Source organism: Molossus molossus, unplaced genomic scaffold (genome assembly GCF_014108415.1).
Source record: "Molossus molossus isolate mMolMol1 unplaced genomic scaffold, mMolMol1.p scaffold_m16_p_8, whole genome shotgun sequence".
NCBI classification, from domain to species: Eukaryota; Metazoa; Chordata; class Mammalia; order Chiroptera; family Molossidae; genus Molossus; species Molossus molossus.
The window spans coordinates 79,789,938-79,805,894 of record NW_023425402.1 but is presented as its reverse complement, the minus strand read 5'-3'; the positions used below and the strand labels follow the sequence as shown (position 1 = coordinate 79,805,894).

The window sequence follows — 15,957 nt, the reverse complement described above, 5'->3', positions numbered from 1 at the left end:
CTGTCCTCAGTTCTGGGGCACTTTCTGGGCTTCTCTCTACCATCTTTTCTTTGCACCTTTCTTCATGTGTGAGCACACAACAGAAGTCCAATCTTCATAAGAAAGTGGAGTGTTCTGAAAAACGTATTTTTATAAGTTTAGAAATTCTTATTATTTTTTTCTCCAAAAATGGATTATATAGCTCTTGTGTGTTTCTTCAATAGGCTTAATCTTCACTTACTCTTAAACTCTGTGAAACGTTGGACGACAAATTTTTGTGTGCAGAAGTGAGAGGAAATAAATTTAGTATAGAAAGATGCTTGTTCTTAAGCAGCAAGATAAAAGTCAACTTCAGGGGGAAAGCCTGCGGAATTATCTGCAGCATGCCTTTATTAGGCTGTGTGCTCTAAGGGACCTTGAGGTAAATGTCCTTTTTGTCGTTAGCAGGATGGACTCAGGGGCTGTTTGGTGCAACTCACCGGCTAGGTGTTTACATGTTGAGGTCAGCTTGAGCCCAGAGCAATCAAGGGCAACTCCAGATTTCTGAGTCTTTCCAGATTGTCAAATTGGACTCTGATTGGTCAGGTCATGCACACTACATCTGATGTGGTGAAAAATCCCATTTTAGGGAGCGTGAGTGTTAGAAGACACGGGAAGTCTGGCAATGTTCTCATTAGGAGTCTGGACTCTGGAGGCAGGCTGCATGGGTTTGGAGCATGTCTCTATTACTTCGGTGTGAACTTGGGTCTGTTACTTAATCTCTCTACTCAGTTTTCTCATCTGTAAAAGGGACTATTAATCATAGATTATCTTGTAAGATTTCGGTGAGGATTAAGGTGATGTTTGTAAACTACAGCACAGTGTTTGACACATAATAAACGTTCATAACGTGTTATAAGTTTACCTAGAACATCTTCCTGAAAGTTGAAGAGGCTTTGCCAAATTTATGTTCCAGGATGCTCATTACAGTATTGATTATAATGGTAAAAAAGAAATTGGAAATAACCAACATATCCAACAACAGGGGATCGGTGTCTGGAAAATTTCACTAACAAACAATTTAAGTTAATTCTGAAGAGCAGAGTACAGAGCTGTGCATGCATGTGATCCCTGTTTCATATTTATACATGCTCTATGCAAAAGACAAAATACATGCATCAGAAAAGACTGGACGTAAACGCACCAAAATGTTAACGGTGGCTCTCTACAGATGGTGAAATTATGGCTGATCCCTTTTTCTATTATTAGCAGGTATTATTTTTATTTTGCTATTTCTAGAGATGGCATGTGTCACTGTCTGGGGAGATATGGTCTTTGTGAAACAACCTATGTAATTTATGTTTTGAGCATATTTTAGAGTGAGAAATCTCCGTAGTCTAAGCCTCTGCAAAGCTCTGCTACCCCATATTCAGCATCTACACATACTTTTATAATTAGCAGAAAAAAAAGATGTGAAAAATGACGTGCCTTGTAAGTAGTGCCTTGCTGGCTGTTACATCATGACTCACAGGCAGGCAGGACTGCCCAGGGCAGGCCACCGTCTCTTGCTGGTTCCTTGCTTCTGAGTTCTCTTCACTCTCTGTTCCTGGCACACTCTGCATCACTTTCTTGTCCAGTGCAGACCTTGTCACCCCTTCCTCAGAAAAAAGAAAGATTACTTACTGACTTTTAAACTAAGGCAGACCTGAATTTGAATTCTAGCCTTGACACTTGAGAGTTTTCATGTCTTTCAGCACAGGGAGAGAAGGAAGCAGAGTCCATATTTTTAGTGTGTGCCAGGATGTACTTTATGTAAAAGTTAAACTGGAGACCAAATAGCCATGCATGGTGGAGCAGTGACTCAAACCTGTCTTCTCATCCCACATCCTCTGCTTTTTTCTCTGCATCTAACAGTTGGTTTCTTGTGGATCACTGTTTTGGTCTACAAAGTGGGGATAATAAGGAGTAGAATAATGAGGTAACCTATTTGGCAGTGTATGGAACATGATAGAGGTCCAATTTGGAGTGGTGTGATGGTGATCTTGGATGAAGAAACTGAGAGGGGCTGACTTAGAGCCAGGAACAGAACTTTAGGATCCGATTACTGGGCTGGGGTTCTTTCTACAACTCTCTCTCTCTCTGATATGCATTGTAATTATTTTCATGAAAGAAAGGACTTAGAAGTAAATGTATTATTATTATTTTTTAAGTATCATTTCAGGTTCAGGTCAAAAGGAATTTCTGACCCAGATAAATCTCCCTCTGTCCCCGAGTCTGCCCTATTTTGTGTTCAGAGTCATATAGTGAAAGATATTTTTAAGTGAAAGAATTGACTAACAGTGATGGATTTACAAGTGAACCCACACGCCAATTACCTCTCATGAGCTAACATTTGAACTCCTTCTGATATTTTTTTCAACCTGTTCCTTGTTTGGCATATTTATCCACGTAAACAGAATGTTCAGGGCTGGGTCTTTTCTAGATTTTGCCAAACCCTAAGAATACTGCTCAAAGAAACTAAATCCCAGTGATGTGTTTACTATTGCCTCCAGGTAGGTGACCAGCACTTCTTCAGATACCCTGCACAGTCATAGTTTCATCTTCTCATCTCAGAATAAGAGACATTTGACAAATTTTGTTTTGCAAACGGGTTACCCAAAGGAGCTGAGATGCCATATCTGATAAGGCCCATGGTTGTGATATTTATATTATGGGCCATATCACTTTCCTTAATTTTTAGTATGATCCCTTTTCCTGCCAAACCAGAGATGGCTGAAGCAGTGCTGCAGGCCCCCGTGGTGGCTAAGTGCTGCAATATGCGCTCTGTCTGCCCCCTGACCTTGGGAACACAAAGTCGGTTTCTAAAGATTCCACTGTTGGCTGTAAGCCTCACGCTGGGTCCCTGCTGTTGACCACATTTTGAATGTTTTTCTAATAATTTTTCAACTACTTCCTTAAAAAAAAAGTTCATTTCTGAAATCATCTGTTGGTAATTAGGGTGACCAGCTACTTGTCTTCTAATGTAAGGCCTAGATCAGGATTTCATGGGCAATGATGTTCAAAGTCACCTTTGTATTGTAGAGGAGTCTAGGTTCACTGGAAGAGTTTGGGAATCACTTAGATTCTAAAATGTGGAGGCTTTTGGTCCATACATGGTAAAGTTGCTGAAAATGATGATAATTATAATTTGTAAAGTGATTTATAGTTACAAAAAAATATGTTGATGTTAATTTGTCCAACAGAATTCTGTTTACACAACAGAATTTCCCATTAAATTAAATTCCTGTTGGATTCCAAAATGGTGGCAGAGTGAATGGAAGCTACACAGACCATCTCCCAGGACCAAACTGGAATTACAACGAATAAAGACAAATCATTAGAAAAAAGCAACAGAAAAGCAGCTTGTGAGGACCATATAACCAGGGACACTGACTTGATCCTGGTAGGATTGTGGAGGCACGAGAGGGGTCTGGGAGCCCACGGACAACAGTGGTCTTAGCTGTGAGCAGCACCCTCAGGGTTAAACTCCCAAGTGGCTCCACAGCGCAGAGCTGGGACAGAGTGCTAAAATAGCCATAGCCACTCACGCTGGGCTCCAGTAGAGGGAGGGTGGGCTGAAACTGTGTGGGGACACTCAGGATTTGGAGGGTGCTCAGAGTTTTTGCGGAGTTGCAGCCACACAGGATGGTGGTCATGTTACTCCTTCCCAGGGCTCTGGGGTGAGGCTGCGGTCCCTCCCTCGGAGATCCAACCCCACCCAGGTGGTCCATTGAAATGCAAATTGAGGCCCATTAACAACTAGCATCTGCCCCACCCTCAGGAAATCCCCTTACACTGAACACCTGAGGGAGTTTTTCATTCAACTGAGAAACCAAGGCTCTTCAAGTAACCGCTACTGATAACCTCCAGGCAAAAACCTAGAGGATAACTGAACCTTTCCTGGGCTTGCAACTCTAACCAGGAAAGTAAGACTTGACAGGTGGTGTTTAATGTGGGACCTCCCTCGCTCATCCAAACCCAGTAGAGGGAGCCAAAAAATAGCAGAACACCAACACCCACAGGGAAAATTTGGCAGGTTCCAAAACCCACTGAGATAGCCAAAATGGCAAAACACAGAAACAAATCCCAGATGAAAGAACAAGAGACCTCTACCAAAGACGTGATAAATGAAACACAGTTAAGCAAGTTAACAGAGCTAGAATTCAGAGCCATGATCTTGAGGAAGCTCAACAGCATGTGTAAAGACATGAGCACCATGAGTATAGACATAGAAACATTGAAAATCAACCAACTGGAAGTTAAAAACCACCAAGAAGAAATAAGGAATGACACAGCAGAAATAAAGAACACATTGGAAAGACTAAACAGCAGAGTAGAGGAAGCTGAGGACTGGATCAGTGGATTAGAAGAGAGGGTAGAAAAAAATCAACCAAACAGAAAACCAAAAGGAAAAAAACAATTTAAAAACAAGAAGACAGCTTAAGAGAACTGTGGGACAACTGGAAACGTAACAATATTTGCATCATAGGAGTCCCCAAAGAAGAAGAAAATGAGCAAAGGTTAGAGACTATATTTGAAGAAATAGTGACAGAAAACTTCCCTAATTTGGTGAAGGAAGAAGGCATTCAAGTTCAAGAAGCACAGAGAGCCCCAAGTAAGAAGAACCCAAACAGGCCCACACCAAGACACATAATAATTAAAATGCCAAAAATTAAAGACAAAGAGAGAAACCTAAAGGCAGCAAGAGATAAATAACAGGTTACCTACAAAGGAACCCCCATTAGGCTCACAGCTGACTTCTCAACAGAAACACTGCAGGCCAGAAGGGAATGGCATGAGGTAATCAAGGTCATGAAAAACAAGGATCTGAATCCAAGACTACCCAGCAAGGCTATCATTCAAAATAGAAGATAAAATAAAGAGCTTCACAGACATAAAAAGGCTAAGAGAATATATTAACACCAAACCAGCACTGCAAGAAATGTTAAAAGGGTGTTTGCAGCTGCCATTGCTCTCTAATGCCTGTGCTGCCTCTAGCTCACCGAACTCCAGCCGAAGGAGAAGGGGGATAAGTAAAGAGGTCTCTATACCATGGCTCATACAAAGCAGACTGCCCACAAATCCACCGGTGGTAAAGCACGGAGGAAACAGGCTACCAAAGAGGCTCGCAAGAGTGCGCCCTCTACTGGAGGGGTGAAGAAACCTCATCATTACAAGCCTGGTACTGTGGCACTACGTGAAGTTAGACATTATCAGAAGTCCACTGAACTTCTGATTCGCAAACTTCCCTTCCAGCGTCTGGTGCGAGAAATTGCTCAGGACTTCAAAACAGATCTGTGCTTCCAGAGTGCAGCTATTGGTGCTTTGCAGGAGGCAAGTGAGGCCTATCTGGTTGGCCTTTTTGAAGACACCAACCTGTGTGCTATCCATGCCAAACGTGTAACAATTATGCCAAAAGACATCCAGCTAGCATGCTGCATACGTGGAGAACGTGCTTAAGAATCCACTATGAAGGGAAACATTTTATTCTTTAAAAAAAAAAAATTCTCTTCTTCCTGTTATTGGTAGTTCTGAACATTAGATGCTTTTATTGCATGGGGTAAAAAGGTACCTAAGTATATGATTGCAAGTTGAAAATAGGGGGCAGAAATTAGGTATTGGCAGTTTTTCCATTTTAATTTGTGAGTGAATTTTTTTTAATATAAATGTGGGGACATAAGGCATTAATGCAAGTCAAAATGTTTCAGTGAACAAGTTTCAGCAATTCAACTTTATAACAATATAAATAAACCTGTTAAATTGTTCTGGACAATACCAGCATTTGGATTTTTTTAAAACAGGTAAATTTTTTATTGATGGCAACTAAATGGTGTTTGTAGCATTTTTACCATACAGTAGATTTTATCCATTCACTATACTTTTCTAACTGAGTTGTCCTACATGCAAGTACATGTTTTTAATGTTGTCTGTCTTCTATGCTGTTCCTGTAAGTTTGCTATTAAAATACATTAAACTATTAGAAAAATGTTAAAAGGACTGATGTAATTAGTAGAAGAAATAGGAAGAAAAATAGAACTACACTAAACAAAATATGGCAATTAATAAGTACATATCAATAATCACCTTAAATGTAAATGGTTTGAAGGCTTCGATAAAAAGGCACAGAGTAGCTGAGTGGATAAGAAAGCATGACTCATATATATGTTGTTTACGAGAGACCCAACTCACAACAAAAGACTCACATAGTTTGAAAGTGAAGGGATGGAATAAAATCTTCCAAGCAAAGAAAAAGGAAAAAAAGCTGGGGTAGCAATACTCATATCTGATAAAATAGATTTCAAAATGAAGGCCATAACTAGAGACAAAGAAGGCCACTACATAATATTAAAAGGATCTATCCAACAAGAAGATATAACCCTGGTAAACATATATGCATCCAATATAGGATCACCAAATATATTAAAAACCTGCGGGAGGACTTCAAAGGAGAAATCAACAGCAATACAATCATAGCAGGGGACTTCAACACCCTGCTGACATCACTGGATAGATCCTCTAGACAAAAAAATTAGCAAGGAAACAGAGATTCTAAATGAAGCACTAGACCAAATGGATTTCATAGATATCTACAGAGAATTACACCCCAAAACTACAGAATTCACATTCTCCTCAAGTGCATATGGGACATTCTCAAAGATAGACCACATGTTAGGACACAAACTAAGTCTCTATAAGTTCAAGAAGATTGAAATCATATCAAGCATCTCAGATCACAATGTCATGAAACTAGAAATCAATTGCAACAAGAATATGCAAAGACATTGGAACACATGGAGGCTAAATAAAATGATATTAAACAATGAATGTGTTACCAAGGAGATCAAGGAAGAAATTAAAAACTTCCTAGAAACCAATGAAAATGAACACACAACAACACAAAATCTATGGGATGCAGTGAAAGCAGTTCTGAGAGGGCAGTTCATAGCACTACAGGCCTACCTCAAGAAGCAAGAAAAATTTTTAATAGACTATCTAACCTCACAACTTGAACTAGAAAGCAAACAAAAAGAAAAGCCCAGAGCAAGTAGAAGGAAAGAAATAATAAAGATCAAAGCAGAAATAAATGACATAGAGACAAAAAAAACAAAACAAAAAAACCCCCAAAAAACAAAAATAAAAACAAAAAACAATTCAAATAATCAATGAAATGAAGAGCTGGTTTTTTGAAAAGATAAACTAGATTGATGGACCCTTAGCTAGACCCACCAAGAAACAAAGAGAGAGAACCCAAATAAACAAAATCAGAAATGAAAGAGGAGAAGTAACAACTGACACCACAGAAATACAAAGAATCGTTAACAACTACCATGAACAATTATATGGCAACAAATTTGACAATCTAAGCGAAATGGACATATTTCTAGAAACACATAGTCTTCCAAAACTGAACTGGGAAGAGATAGAAAACTTGAACAGACCAATAACAACTAAGGTAATTGAAGATATAATCAAAACTCTCCCAGCAAACAAAAGCCCAGGCCCGGATGGCTTCACGGGGGAGTTTTACCAAACATTCAAAGAAGAACTAACACCCATTTTTCTCAAACTATTTAAAAAAATTCAAGAAGAAGGAAGACTTCCAAACTCATTTTATGAGACCAGCATAAGTCTAATTCCAAAACCAGAAAAAGAAAGAAAACTGATAAACATAGATGCCAAAATTCTGAACAAAATACTAGCAAATCTGATCCAGCAATACACCAAAAAAATTATTCACCATGACCAAGTGGGATTCATCCCAGGGATGCAAGGCTGGTACAATATTCACAAAGCAATAAATATGATACACCACATAAACAAAATGAAGAATAAAAACCACATGAACATATTAGTAGATGCTGAAAAAGCATTTCACAAAATCCAGCACCCATTTCTGATAAAAACGCTCAGCAATCTGGGAATAGAGGGATCATATCTTGACATAATAAAGACCATATATAAAAGACCTACAGTCAACATCATATTCAATGGACATAAACTAAGAGCATTTCCCTTAAGAATGGAAACAAGACAGAGATGACCACTTTTGCCACTCTTATTTAACATAGTACTGGAAGTCTTAGCCATAGCAATCAGACATGAAGGAAAAATAAAAAGGATCCAAACTGGAAAGGAGGAAGTAAAACTGTCATTATTTGCAGATGACATGATATTATACATAGAAAACCCTAAAGATTCCATCAAAAATCAACTAGACTTAATAAATGAATTTGGCAATGTAGCGGTATACAAAATTAACATCAAGAAATTGATGGCATTCCAATACACCGATGATGAACCCACAGAAAGAGAAACTAAAAAAAACAATCCCATTTACCATCGTGGCAAAAAAAATCAAGATACCCAGGAATAAACTTAACCAAAGAAGTAAAGGACCTATTTGCAGAAAACTACAGGACATTGCAAAAAGAAATAGAGGAAGATATAAAAAAGTGGAAGCACATACCTTGTTCATGGATTGGAATAATTAACATAATTAAAAGGTCCCCATTATGCAAAGCAATCTATAGATTCAATGCAATCCCCATGAAAATACCAATGACATACTACACAGAACTAGAACAAATACTTCAAAAGTTTGTATAAAACCAAAAAAGACCCTGAATAGCCAAAGCAATCTTGAAAAATAAGTACAAAGTAAGTGGGATCACAGTATTGGGTATCAGGTTATACTACAAAGCTACTGTAATCAAAACAGCTTGGTACCGGTACAAGAACAGGCATATAGGCCAGTGGAACAGAGTAGAGAACCGAGAAATTGACCCAAGACATTATATTCAATTAATATTTGACAAAGGAGGCAAGAGCATAGAATGGAATAAATACAGTCTCTTTAATAAATGGTGTTGGGAAAATTGGATGGCTATATGCAAAAAAATGAAACTAGACCATCAACTTACACCATACACAAGAATCAACTCAAAATGGATAAAAGACTTAAATGTGACCCATGAATCCATAAAAATCCTAGAAGAAAATTTAGGCAACAAAATTTCAAACATCATACGCAGCAGAATTTTCACTGACACATCACCTAAGGCAACAGAAACAAAGGAAAAAATGAACACATGGGACTATATCAAACTAAAAAGCCTCTGCACAGCAAAAGATACGATCATCAAAATGGAAAGGCAACCCACTTTATGGGAGAGCATAATTGCCAATGATATATCAGATAAGGGGTTAATTTCCAATAGATAGTGCTCATACAACTCAACAAATGGAAGACAAAGAACCCAATTAAAAAATGGGCAGAGGAACTAAATAGACACCTCTCCAAACAGGACATGCAAATGGCCAAGAGACATATGAAGAAATGCTCAACATTACTAATCATCAGAGAGATGCAAATTAAAACAACAACGAGGTATCATCTCACACCTGTCAGAATGGCGCCATCAACAAATCATCAAACAAGTGTTGGCGAGGGTGTGGAGAAAAGGGGACTCTAGTACACTGCTGGTGGGAATGCAGACTGATGCAGCCACTATGGAAAACAATATGGTGTTACCTCAAAAAATTAAAAATTAAACTTTCATTTGACCCAGTGATCTCACTTCTAGGAATATACCCTAAGAAGCCTGAAACACCAATCAGAAAGAATATATGTACCCCCATGTTTGTAGCAGCACCATTTACAATAGCTAAGGTCTGGAAACAGCCCAAGTGCCCATCAGTAGACGAATGGATAACAGCTGTGGTACATATACACAATGGAGTACTATGCAGCTGTAAGAAAGAAAGATCTCTTATCCTTTGAGATGTCATGGAGGGACCTGGAAAGTGTCATCCTAAGCGAAACAAGCCAAACAGAGAAAGACAAGTATCATATGATCTCACTTATTTGTGGCATATAATGAACATAACAGTCTGAGGAATGGGGTAGTCTCAGAGACATGAAAGTGGGGTACAGACTGTCAATCTCCAGAGGAGAGGGTGGTGGGGGAGAGATAAACCACAGAACTTATATACATGTATGCATGAACAATGGACTTGGACAACAAAGTTGGGTATGGGGTGGGGGAGATGTGGAGGAGGGTGTCTGGGGAGAAAAAGGAGAAACATCTGTAACAAAAATAAATTAATAAAAAATTTTAAAAAAAGTAAATTCCTGTTAAATTCTGTTTATCTAAGGGTCTACTTCCTAAGGGTCTACTATATGCTAGGTACTCAGGATTTAGTTATTAGTAACTTATGGTACTTCACGCACAAAATCATAAGGAAGTAAATTATAGTTATTCATTTGGTCCTTACAACAACCCTGTAAGGTAGGATTTATATTTCTCAGATATAATTATTTAGTCTGGGAGAAGTTAAGTTTATATCAATATTTTTATATTCATAAGGGGCAGTACTGGTCCCCACACCTAGATTTTGCTACAATCCCTTGCTCTTTCCCATGAGCATGGGCTCTGGACTTAGATGTCTTTAGTAGAAGTTACTTAGTCTTCTTTAGCTTTTGTCTCCCCATCTGTAAAATTAAAAATATAATTCTGCTTGCCTCCTAGCATTACCATGAGGGTTATGTAAGGTAAGAATGTGAGGCACTTAGCACAGGGCATGACACGTTGCAGGTCTCAAGGAATGCTACCTAGGGTAGGAATAGCAAGGCTGATAATGATTATAGCTACAGTATGAAGCTTGCCTGTGACATATTTTATAAGAGCCTTGAGAAAAATGTCACGTTTACAGAAGTGCACTTGAGACCAAGGAGGAAGTGTCAGTTCCATTTTTTAGTGATAATGACAAAATGTATTGGATCATTTACTCGATAATGAATATTAAATTTATATTATGTGCCAGACATGGATCTAGGTGCTGGAAGCTTATATTCTAGTATTAATTTAATCTTCAAGATAATCTCTTGAGAGGTGGTTATTAGCAATATCTACATTTTACTTGTGAAAAATGAGAATTAGAGAGTTATACAATGCTATATAACATATTATGTATATTTAAACTTATCTATGTATAAATTATAAATGTAATTTGCCTACAGCACCTGGCTGGTAAGTGGCAGGGCCGGAGTGTGAATTCAGGCCCTCAGCCACCAAGTGCAGTGTTGCTTCTGTCACCGTCTGCAGCAGGAGAGCACCTTCATCCTGGAACCTGCTCTCCTTTCTGTGGTAAAGGGATGGATGCGACCACACAACACCACATATGTTAGGCAAATCTAAAATTTTAGGTTACTATAATTGTAATTTATTCAGAGAGGTCTAAACAGAATTTTAAAACATTTTAAAAGGTAACACAGGGTAGAACCCGAGACATGGAAGTAGGGTACAGACTGACAATCCTCAGAAAAGGGGATGGGGGGAGGGAAGAGATAAACCACAGAACTTATATGCATGTACGCATAACCGATGGACATGTATGTACAACAAAGCTGGGGATGGGGGGGATAGGGAGGAGGGTGTCAATGAGAAAAAAAGGAGAAACATCTGCAACAAAAATAAATTAATAAAAATAAATAAATAAATAAATAAATAAATAAATAAATAAAAGGTAAGATTCGGTAAGAGGTAATATGGGACATTCCCCTATTACCAAATAGATTCATTTATAGATAGGTGGGTATTTAACCTGAAAATCATCAAAAGATACTTCATAATTATTTTGTTCTCACACAACCAGTTTTACTGTCTAATAACATACATGCATTGAAATCCCTCCCCCTTTTTTTCTTTATTGATTTCTTAGAGAGAGAGGAAGGGAGAGGGGGAGAGAGATAGAAACATTGATGAGAGAGAACGTTGCTTGGCCACCTCCTGCATGCCCCCCAATGGGGATCAGGCTCACAACCTAGGCATGTGCCCTGACTGAGAATTGAACCGGTGACCTCTTGGTGCATGGGCCAATACTGAACCAGTGAGCCACACCAGCCAGGTGAAATCCCTTCTTTTTGTACAACAAAAATATCTAACATAAACTTAAGCACTCACAGAATAATGTGGGGCTTTTATATCACACTCAGTATGTGTTAAACTGATTTAAATTCTTCCCCATTCTATGAAATATCTGCTTTACCCTCTTCCCATAGGACCATTTATATAGAACACTTAAAGAAGGCTATTTAATCTAGATTAGTTAGCCTTTCTTTTGGTAAATGAATTCTAAATCCCATGCCACAGAACAAGAACATTCCAGAGGTCACCAGGCCCCATGTGCTGAAAGGTGTGGACCCCAGAGGTGGCAGGGACACCACCCCTCTACAGACCTGGTTCACACTTGCCTCACTTCCTCGCAGTCCCAGGCAAGCAACATTGGGTTTATGTCTTTCTTCGATGAAAACGAGTTGTTGTGCAGCCATTGGTATCTGTATTTAGGGAAACAGCACACCAGCAAGGGACTTACAACCTCAGTGGAGAAAACCTTTTCTTGTCAGAGACTGAGAACTCCTGCAGTTGTTCATGTCATCCCTTCTTCTCCAGAGAGAAGATACCAAAAAGTTGCATAAAAGATCTCTGCATCTTATTGATAAAGCCACCGATAAGCCACGTGTCTGTTAATGTCAACTGTAGCGCGCCAGACCAATTCTATTGCTACAAGATGCCCTGTCTGATTGCCAAGGTTGAGGGCAAAGGAAATGGAATCACAATAGTTATAGTTAACATGGTTGATATTGCAAAGGCACTTAACTGGCCTTCAGTGTTTCCTGCCAAATATTTTCATTGTGAGCTGTGAGCACAGACCCACTTTGATGTTAAGAGTGACTGTTAGATTGTTGATGGATCTCATGAGTCAAATAAACCGCAAGATATGAGATGGATTCATTAAAAATTCATTCTCTGTCCTGAGTGTGAGAATCATGAAATGGAGTTTCATGTCAACTGAAAGTAGCAAATAATAGGTAATTCTTGTAAAGCCTGTGTTTATTGAGTCATGCTTGACACACATCGTGAATTCTGCATATTCAACCCACCTGCGAATAGTGACTGTGGTACAGGAAAGAAAGAAAAGAAAAATAGGAAGGACAAAGACAAGGAAAATGCTCTGTGTCCAGCAGTGAGACACCACTACCATCACCACCAAATGCTATCCATCCTCCTCCACATGCTGTGGAAGAAGAAGAGGATGATGATGGAGGAGAAGCTATAACTGAGGAAGCTCAGAGGTGCAGAATGGATTAAATCAGTGACCATGCAAAAGTTCTGACACTCAGTGATGATTTGGAAAGAACCACTGAAGAACAGGTCAACATCCTTTTAAATTTGTTAAGAAAAAGAAAGAGAAGGTTATTACTGACTCATTTGACAAAGAAATTGTTGCTGAATCAGAAAGACTGGATGTATAATCTATGGGCCCTCTTCTTTTGAATGAAGCTCTTTTTAATGAGATTAGAGAACAGATTAAGAAATATAGTCCTATGTATTAATTTTTTCCTTTGTTTCTCTTGCCTTAGGCATTGTATCAGTGAAAATTCTGCTGTGTATGATGTCTGAAATTTTGTTGCCTACATTTTCTTCTACGATTTTTATGGATTCACAAGTCACATTTAAGTCTTTTATCCATTTTGAGTTTTTTTTTGTGTGTATGTATGGTGTAAGTTGGTGGTCTAGTTTCATTTTTTTGCATGTAGCTGTCCAGTTTTCCCAACACCATTTATTAAAGGGGCTGTCTTTATTCCATTGTATACTCTTGCCACCTTTGTCAAATATTAATTGAACATAATGTCTTGGGTCAATTTCCAGTGTTCTCTGTTCTGTTCCATTAACCTATATGCCTGTTTTTGTGCCAGTGCCAGGCTGTTTTGACTGAAACACCAATCAGAAAGAATATATGTACCCCTATGTTCACAGCAGCACTGTTTACAATTGCTAAGATCTGGAAACAGCCCAAGTGTCCATCAGTAGACGAATGGATAACAAAGCTGTGGTACATATACACAATGGAGTACTATGCAGCTGTAAGAAAGAGAGATCTCTTATCTTTTGAGACAACATGGAGGGACCTAGAGAGCATCATTCTAAGTGAAATAAGCCAATCAGAGAAAGAAAAATACCACACAATCTCACTTATTTATGGTATATAATGGACAAAATAAGCTGATGAACAAAATAGACCCAGAGACATAGGAAGGAGTATAGTTCAGACTGACAAACCTCAGAGCAGGAGGGTGGGAGGTGGGGATGAGATAAACCAAAGTACTTATATGCATGTATGTGTAACCAATAAACACAGACAACAATTCTGGGGGGGGGGGGGGTCGGAATGGGGAGGAGGGTGTCTAGAGGGGAAAAAGGAGAAACATCTCTAACAAAAATAAATTAATAAAAATTGAGAGAGAGAAAAAAAAGAAATACAGGCACCATTTCCTAAGATTTTGTCACACTAGCAAAAAAGCTCAATGATATCTTCTTCATGGTTTGGAGTGTGAGGTAGTGATGCATCAAGCTCAGCTCATCTCCAAGTTTCCACTCATTTTGAAGGAGATTTATGAGGCAGACCTCTTGGAATAACAGGTCATCATCAGCTGGTCAGAAAAGGCCTCAAAGAAATGTGTCTCAAAAGAACTTGCCAAAGAGATTTGTGTCAAAGCAGTGAAAGGGACACATCGAGCAAAGCAGGACCATTTATAAAGTGGTTGAAGGAAGCAGAAGGGGAATCTTCTGGTGGTGAAGATGATGAAGATGAGAGTATTGAGGTGGTGTATTTGAAGACTGCCAGTGTACCAAAAGTTGAAGCTGTGAAACCTGACAGCAAGGTGATGGATGTCATTTAAAGGTGCGGGTGCAGCCCTGGCTAGTTTTGCTCAGTGGTTAGAGAGTCAGCTTGCGAACCAATGAGTTGCAGGTTTGATTCTGGCCAAGGGCACGTGCCTCGGTTGTGATCTGTCTCCAGCCCTGGTTGGGGTTGTGCAGGAGGCAGCTGCTCTATGTGTCCCTTTTACATCGATATTTCTCTCTTCCTCTCTCTTTCTCCCGCTCTATCTGAACAGAAGTAGAAAACTGTCCTCGGGTGAGGATAAAGAAAAAAAAAGGGGGTGTGTGGGTGCAGCCCAGCTTAACTGTAATGCTGAGAACGTTTCTGCATCAGCAGCCAGAAGTGTAACATGTACGTGCAAAAGCCAAAATGGCTTAAGATCATGCTACACTTTCTACTAAAAACATATTGCTGTGAGTGGTCTGTAATGAAGCCCAACGAGACATCGTGGGAGTTCATACACATATCAGTGAGCAGATGTAGTTTGCTTATTTATAGCATGTTTCCTTTTGAAAAATTAGTGGTGAACACATTTGGACCACATTTATACAGTTATAAAAATAAAGATTTGATTTTGGCCATTCTTCATATTTTTGGCTCTCAATGACTTAAGCTGAAATAATAGGCTACTTTTAAAAATATTCTACCATCATTTAACATGATAGAATTCTTGGAACCTGTTAGAAACTGTTGGGTGCTGGGGCTATAAAGTGGTCTTAAGCTGAATATAAACATAAAGTTAGTCCTGGCTGGTCCTCAGCAGCCCGTGGACCAGAGTCTTGGGTTCAGTTCTGGTCAAGGGCACATACCTCAATTATGGTTCGGTCCCTGGCCCTGGTTGGGGTCATGTAAGAGGCAACCAATCAATGCGTCTCTCACACTGATGTTTCTCTCTCTCTCTCTTCCTCCATTCCTCCCACTCTAACTGAAAGTCAGTGGAAAAATATCCTTCGGTGAGGATTAAAAAAATTAATTAATTAACATAAACTTATTTGTAATGACCTTATTCAGCCTTTAAGAAATACAATTCTTTAAAAAATATTTTTTATCTTTATTGTTGAAAGTATACAGATGTTCCAGAAATATAGTACTTTTATGTCTTATCTCTGGTCCCTCAAATTGGCATCTGGTAATGTACATTCTTACCATGATAGGGTGGACAGTGCAATACCTTTATCTTACTAGGAGCAAAAATGACCTGAGTGCTCTGTAAGTCATTTTTTTTTTTTTTTTTTT

General features: G+C 38.9%; 1 protein-coding gene and 1 pseudogene across 1 annotated transcript; both read left to right on the top strand.

The window, feature by feature from the left end:
• The first annotated feature begins 5,046 nt into the window (after nucleotides 1-5,046).
• LOC118621044 (histone H3.3A-like) lies at nucleotides 5,047-5,466 on the top strand. Its single transcript, XM_036248268.1, has one exon. The coding sequence runs from the start codon at nucleotides 5,050-5,052 to the stop codon at nucleotides 5,455-5,457; it is 408 nt and encodes a 135-aa protein (XP_036104161.1). The 5' UTR covers nucleotides 5,047-5,049; the 3' UTR covers nucleotides 5,458-5,466.
• Nucleotides 5,467-11,287: 5,821 nt separating this feature from the next.
• On the top strand, nucleotides 11,288-14,740 carry LOC118620749 (annotated as a pseudogene).
• Nucleotides 14,741-15,957: the final 1,217 nt, after the last annotated feature.

Excerpts from the sequence above, each read along its gene's own strand:
- LOC118621044 (XM_036248268.1), top strand. The coding sequence starts at position 5,050 with ATGGCTCATACAAAGCAGACTGCCCACAAATCCACCGGTGGTAAAGCA.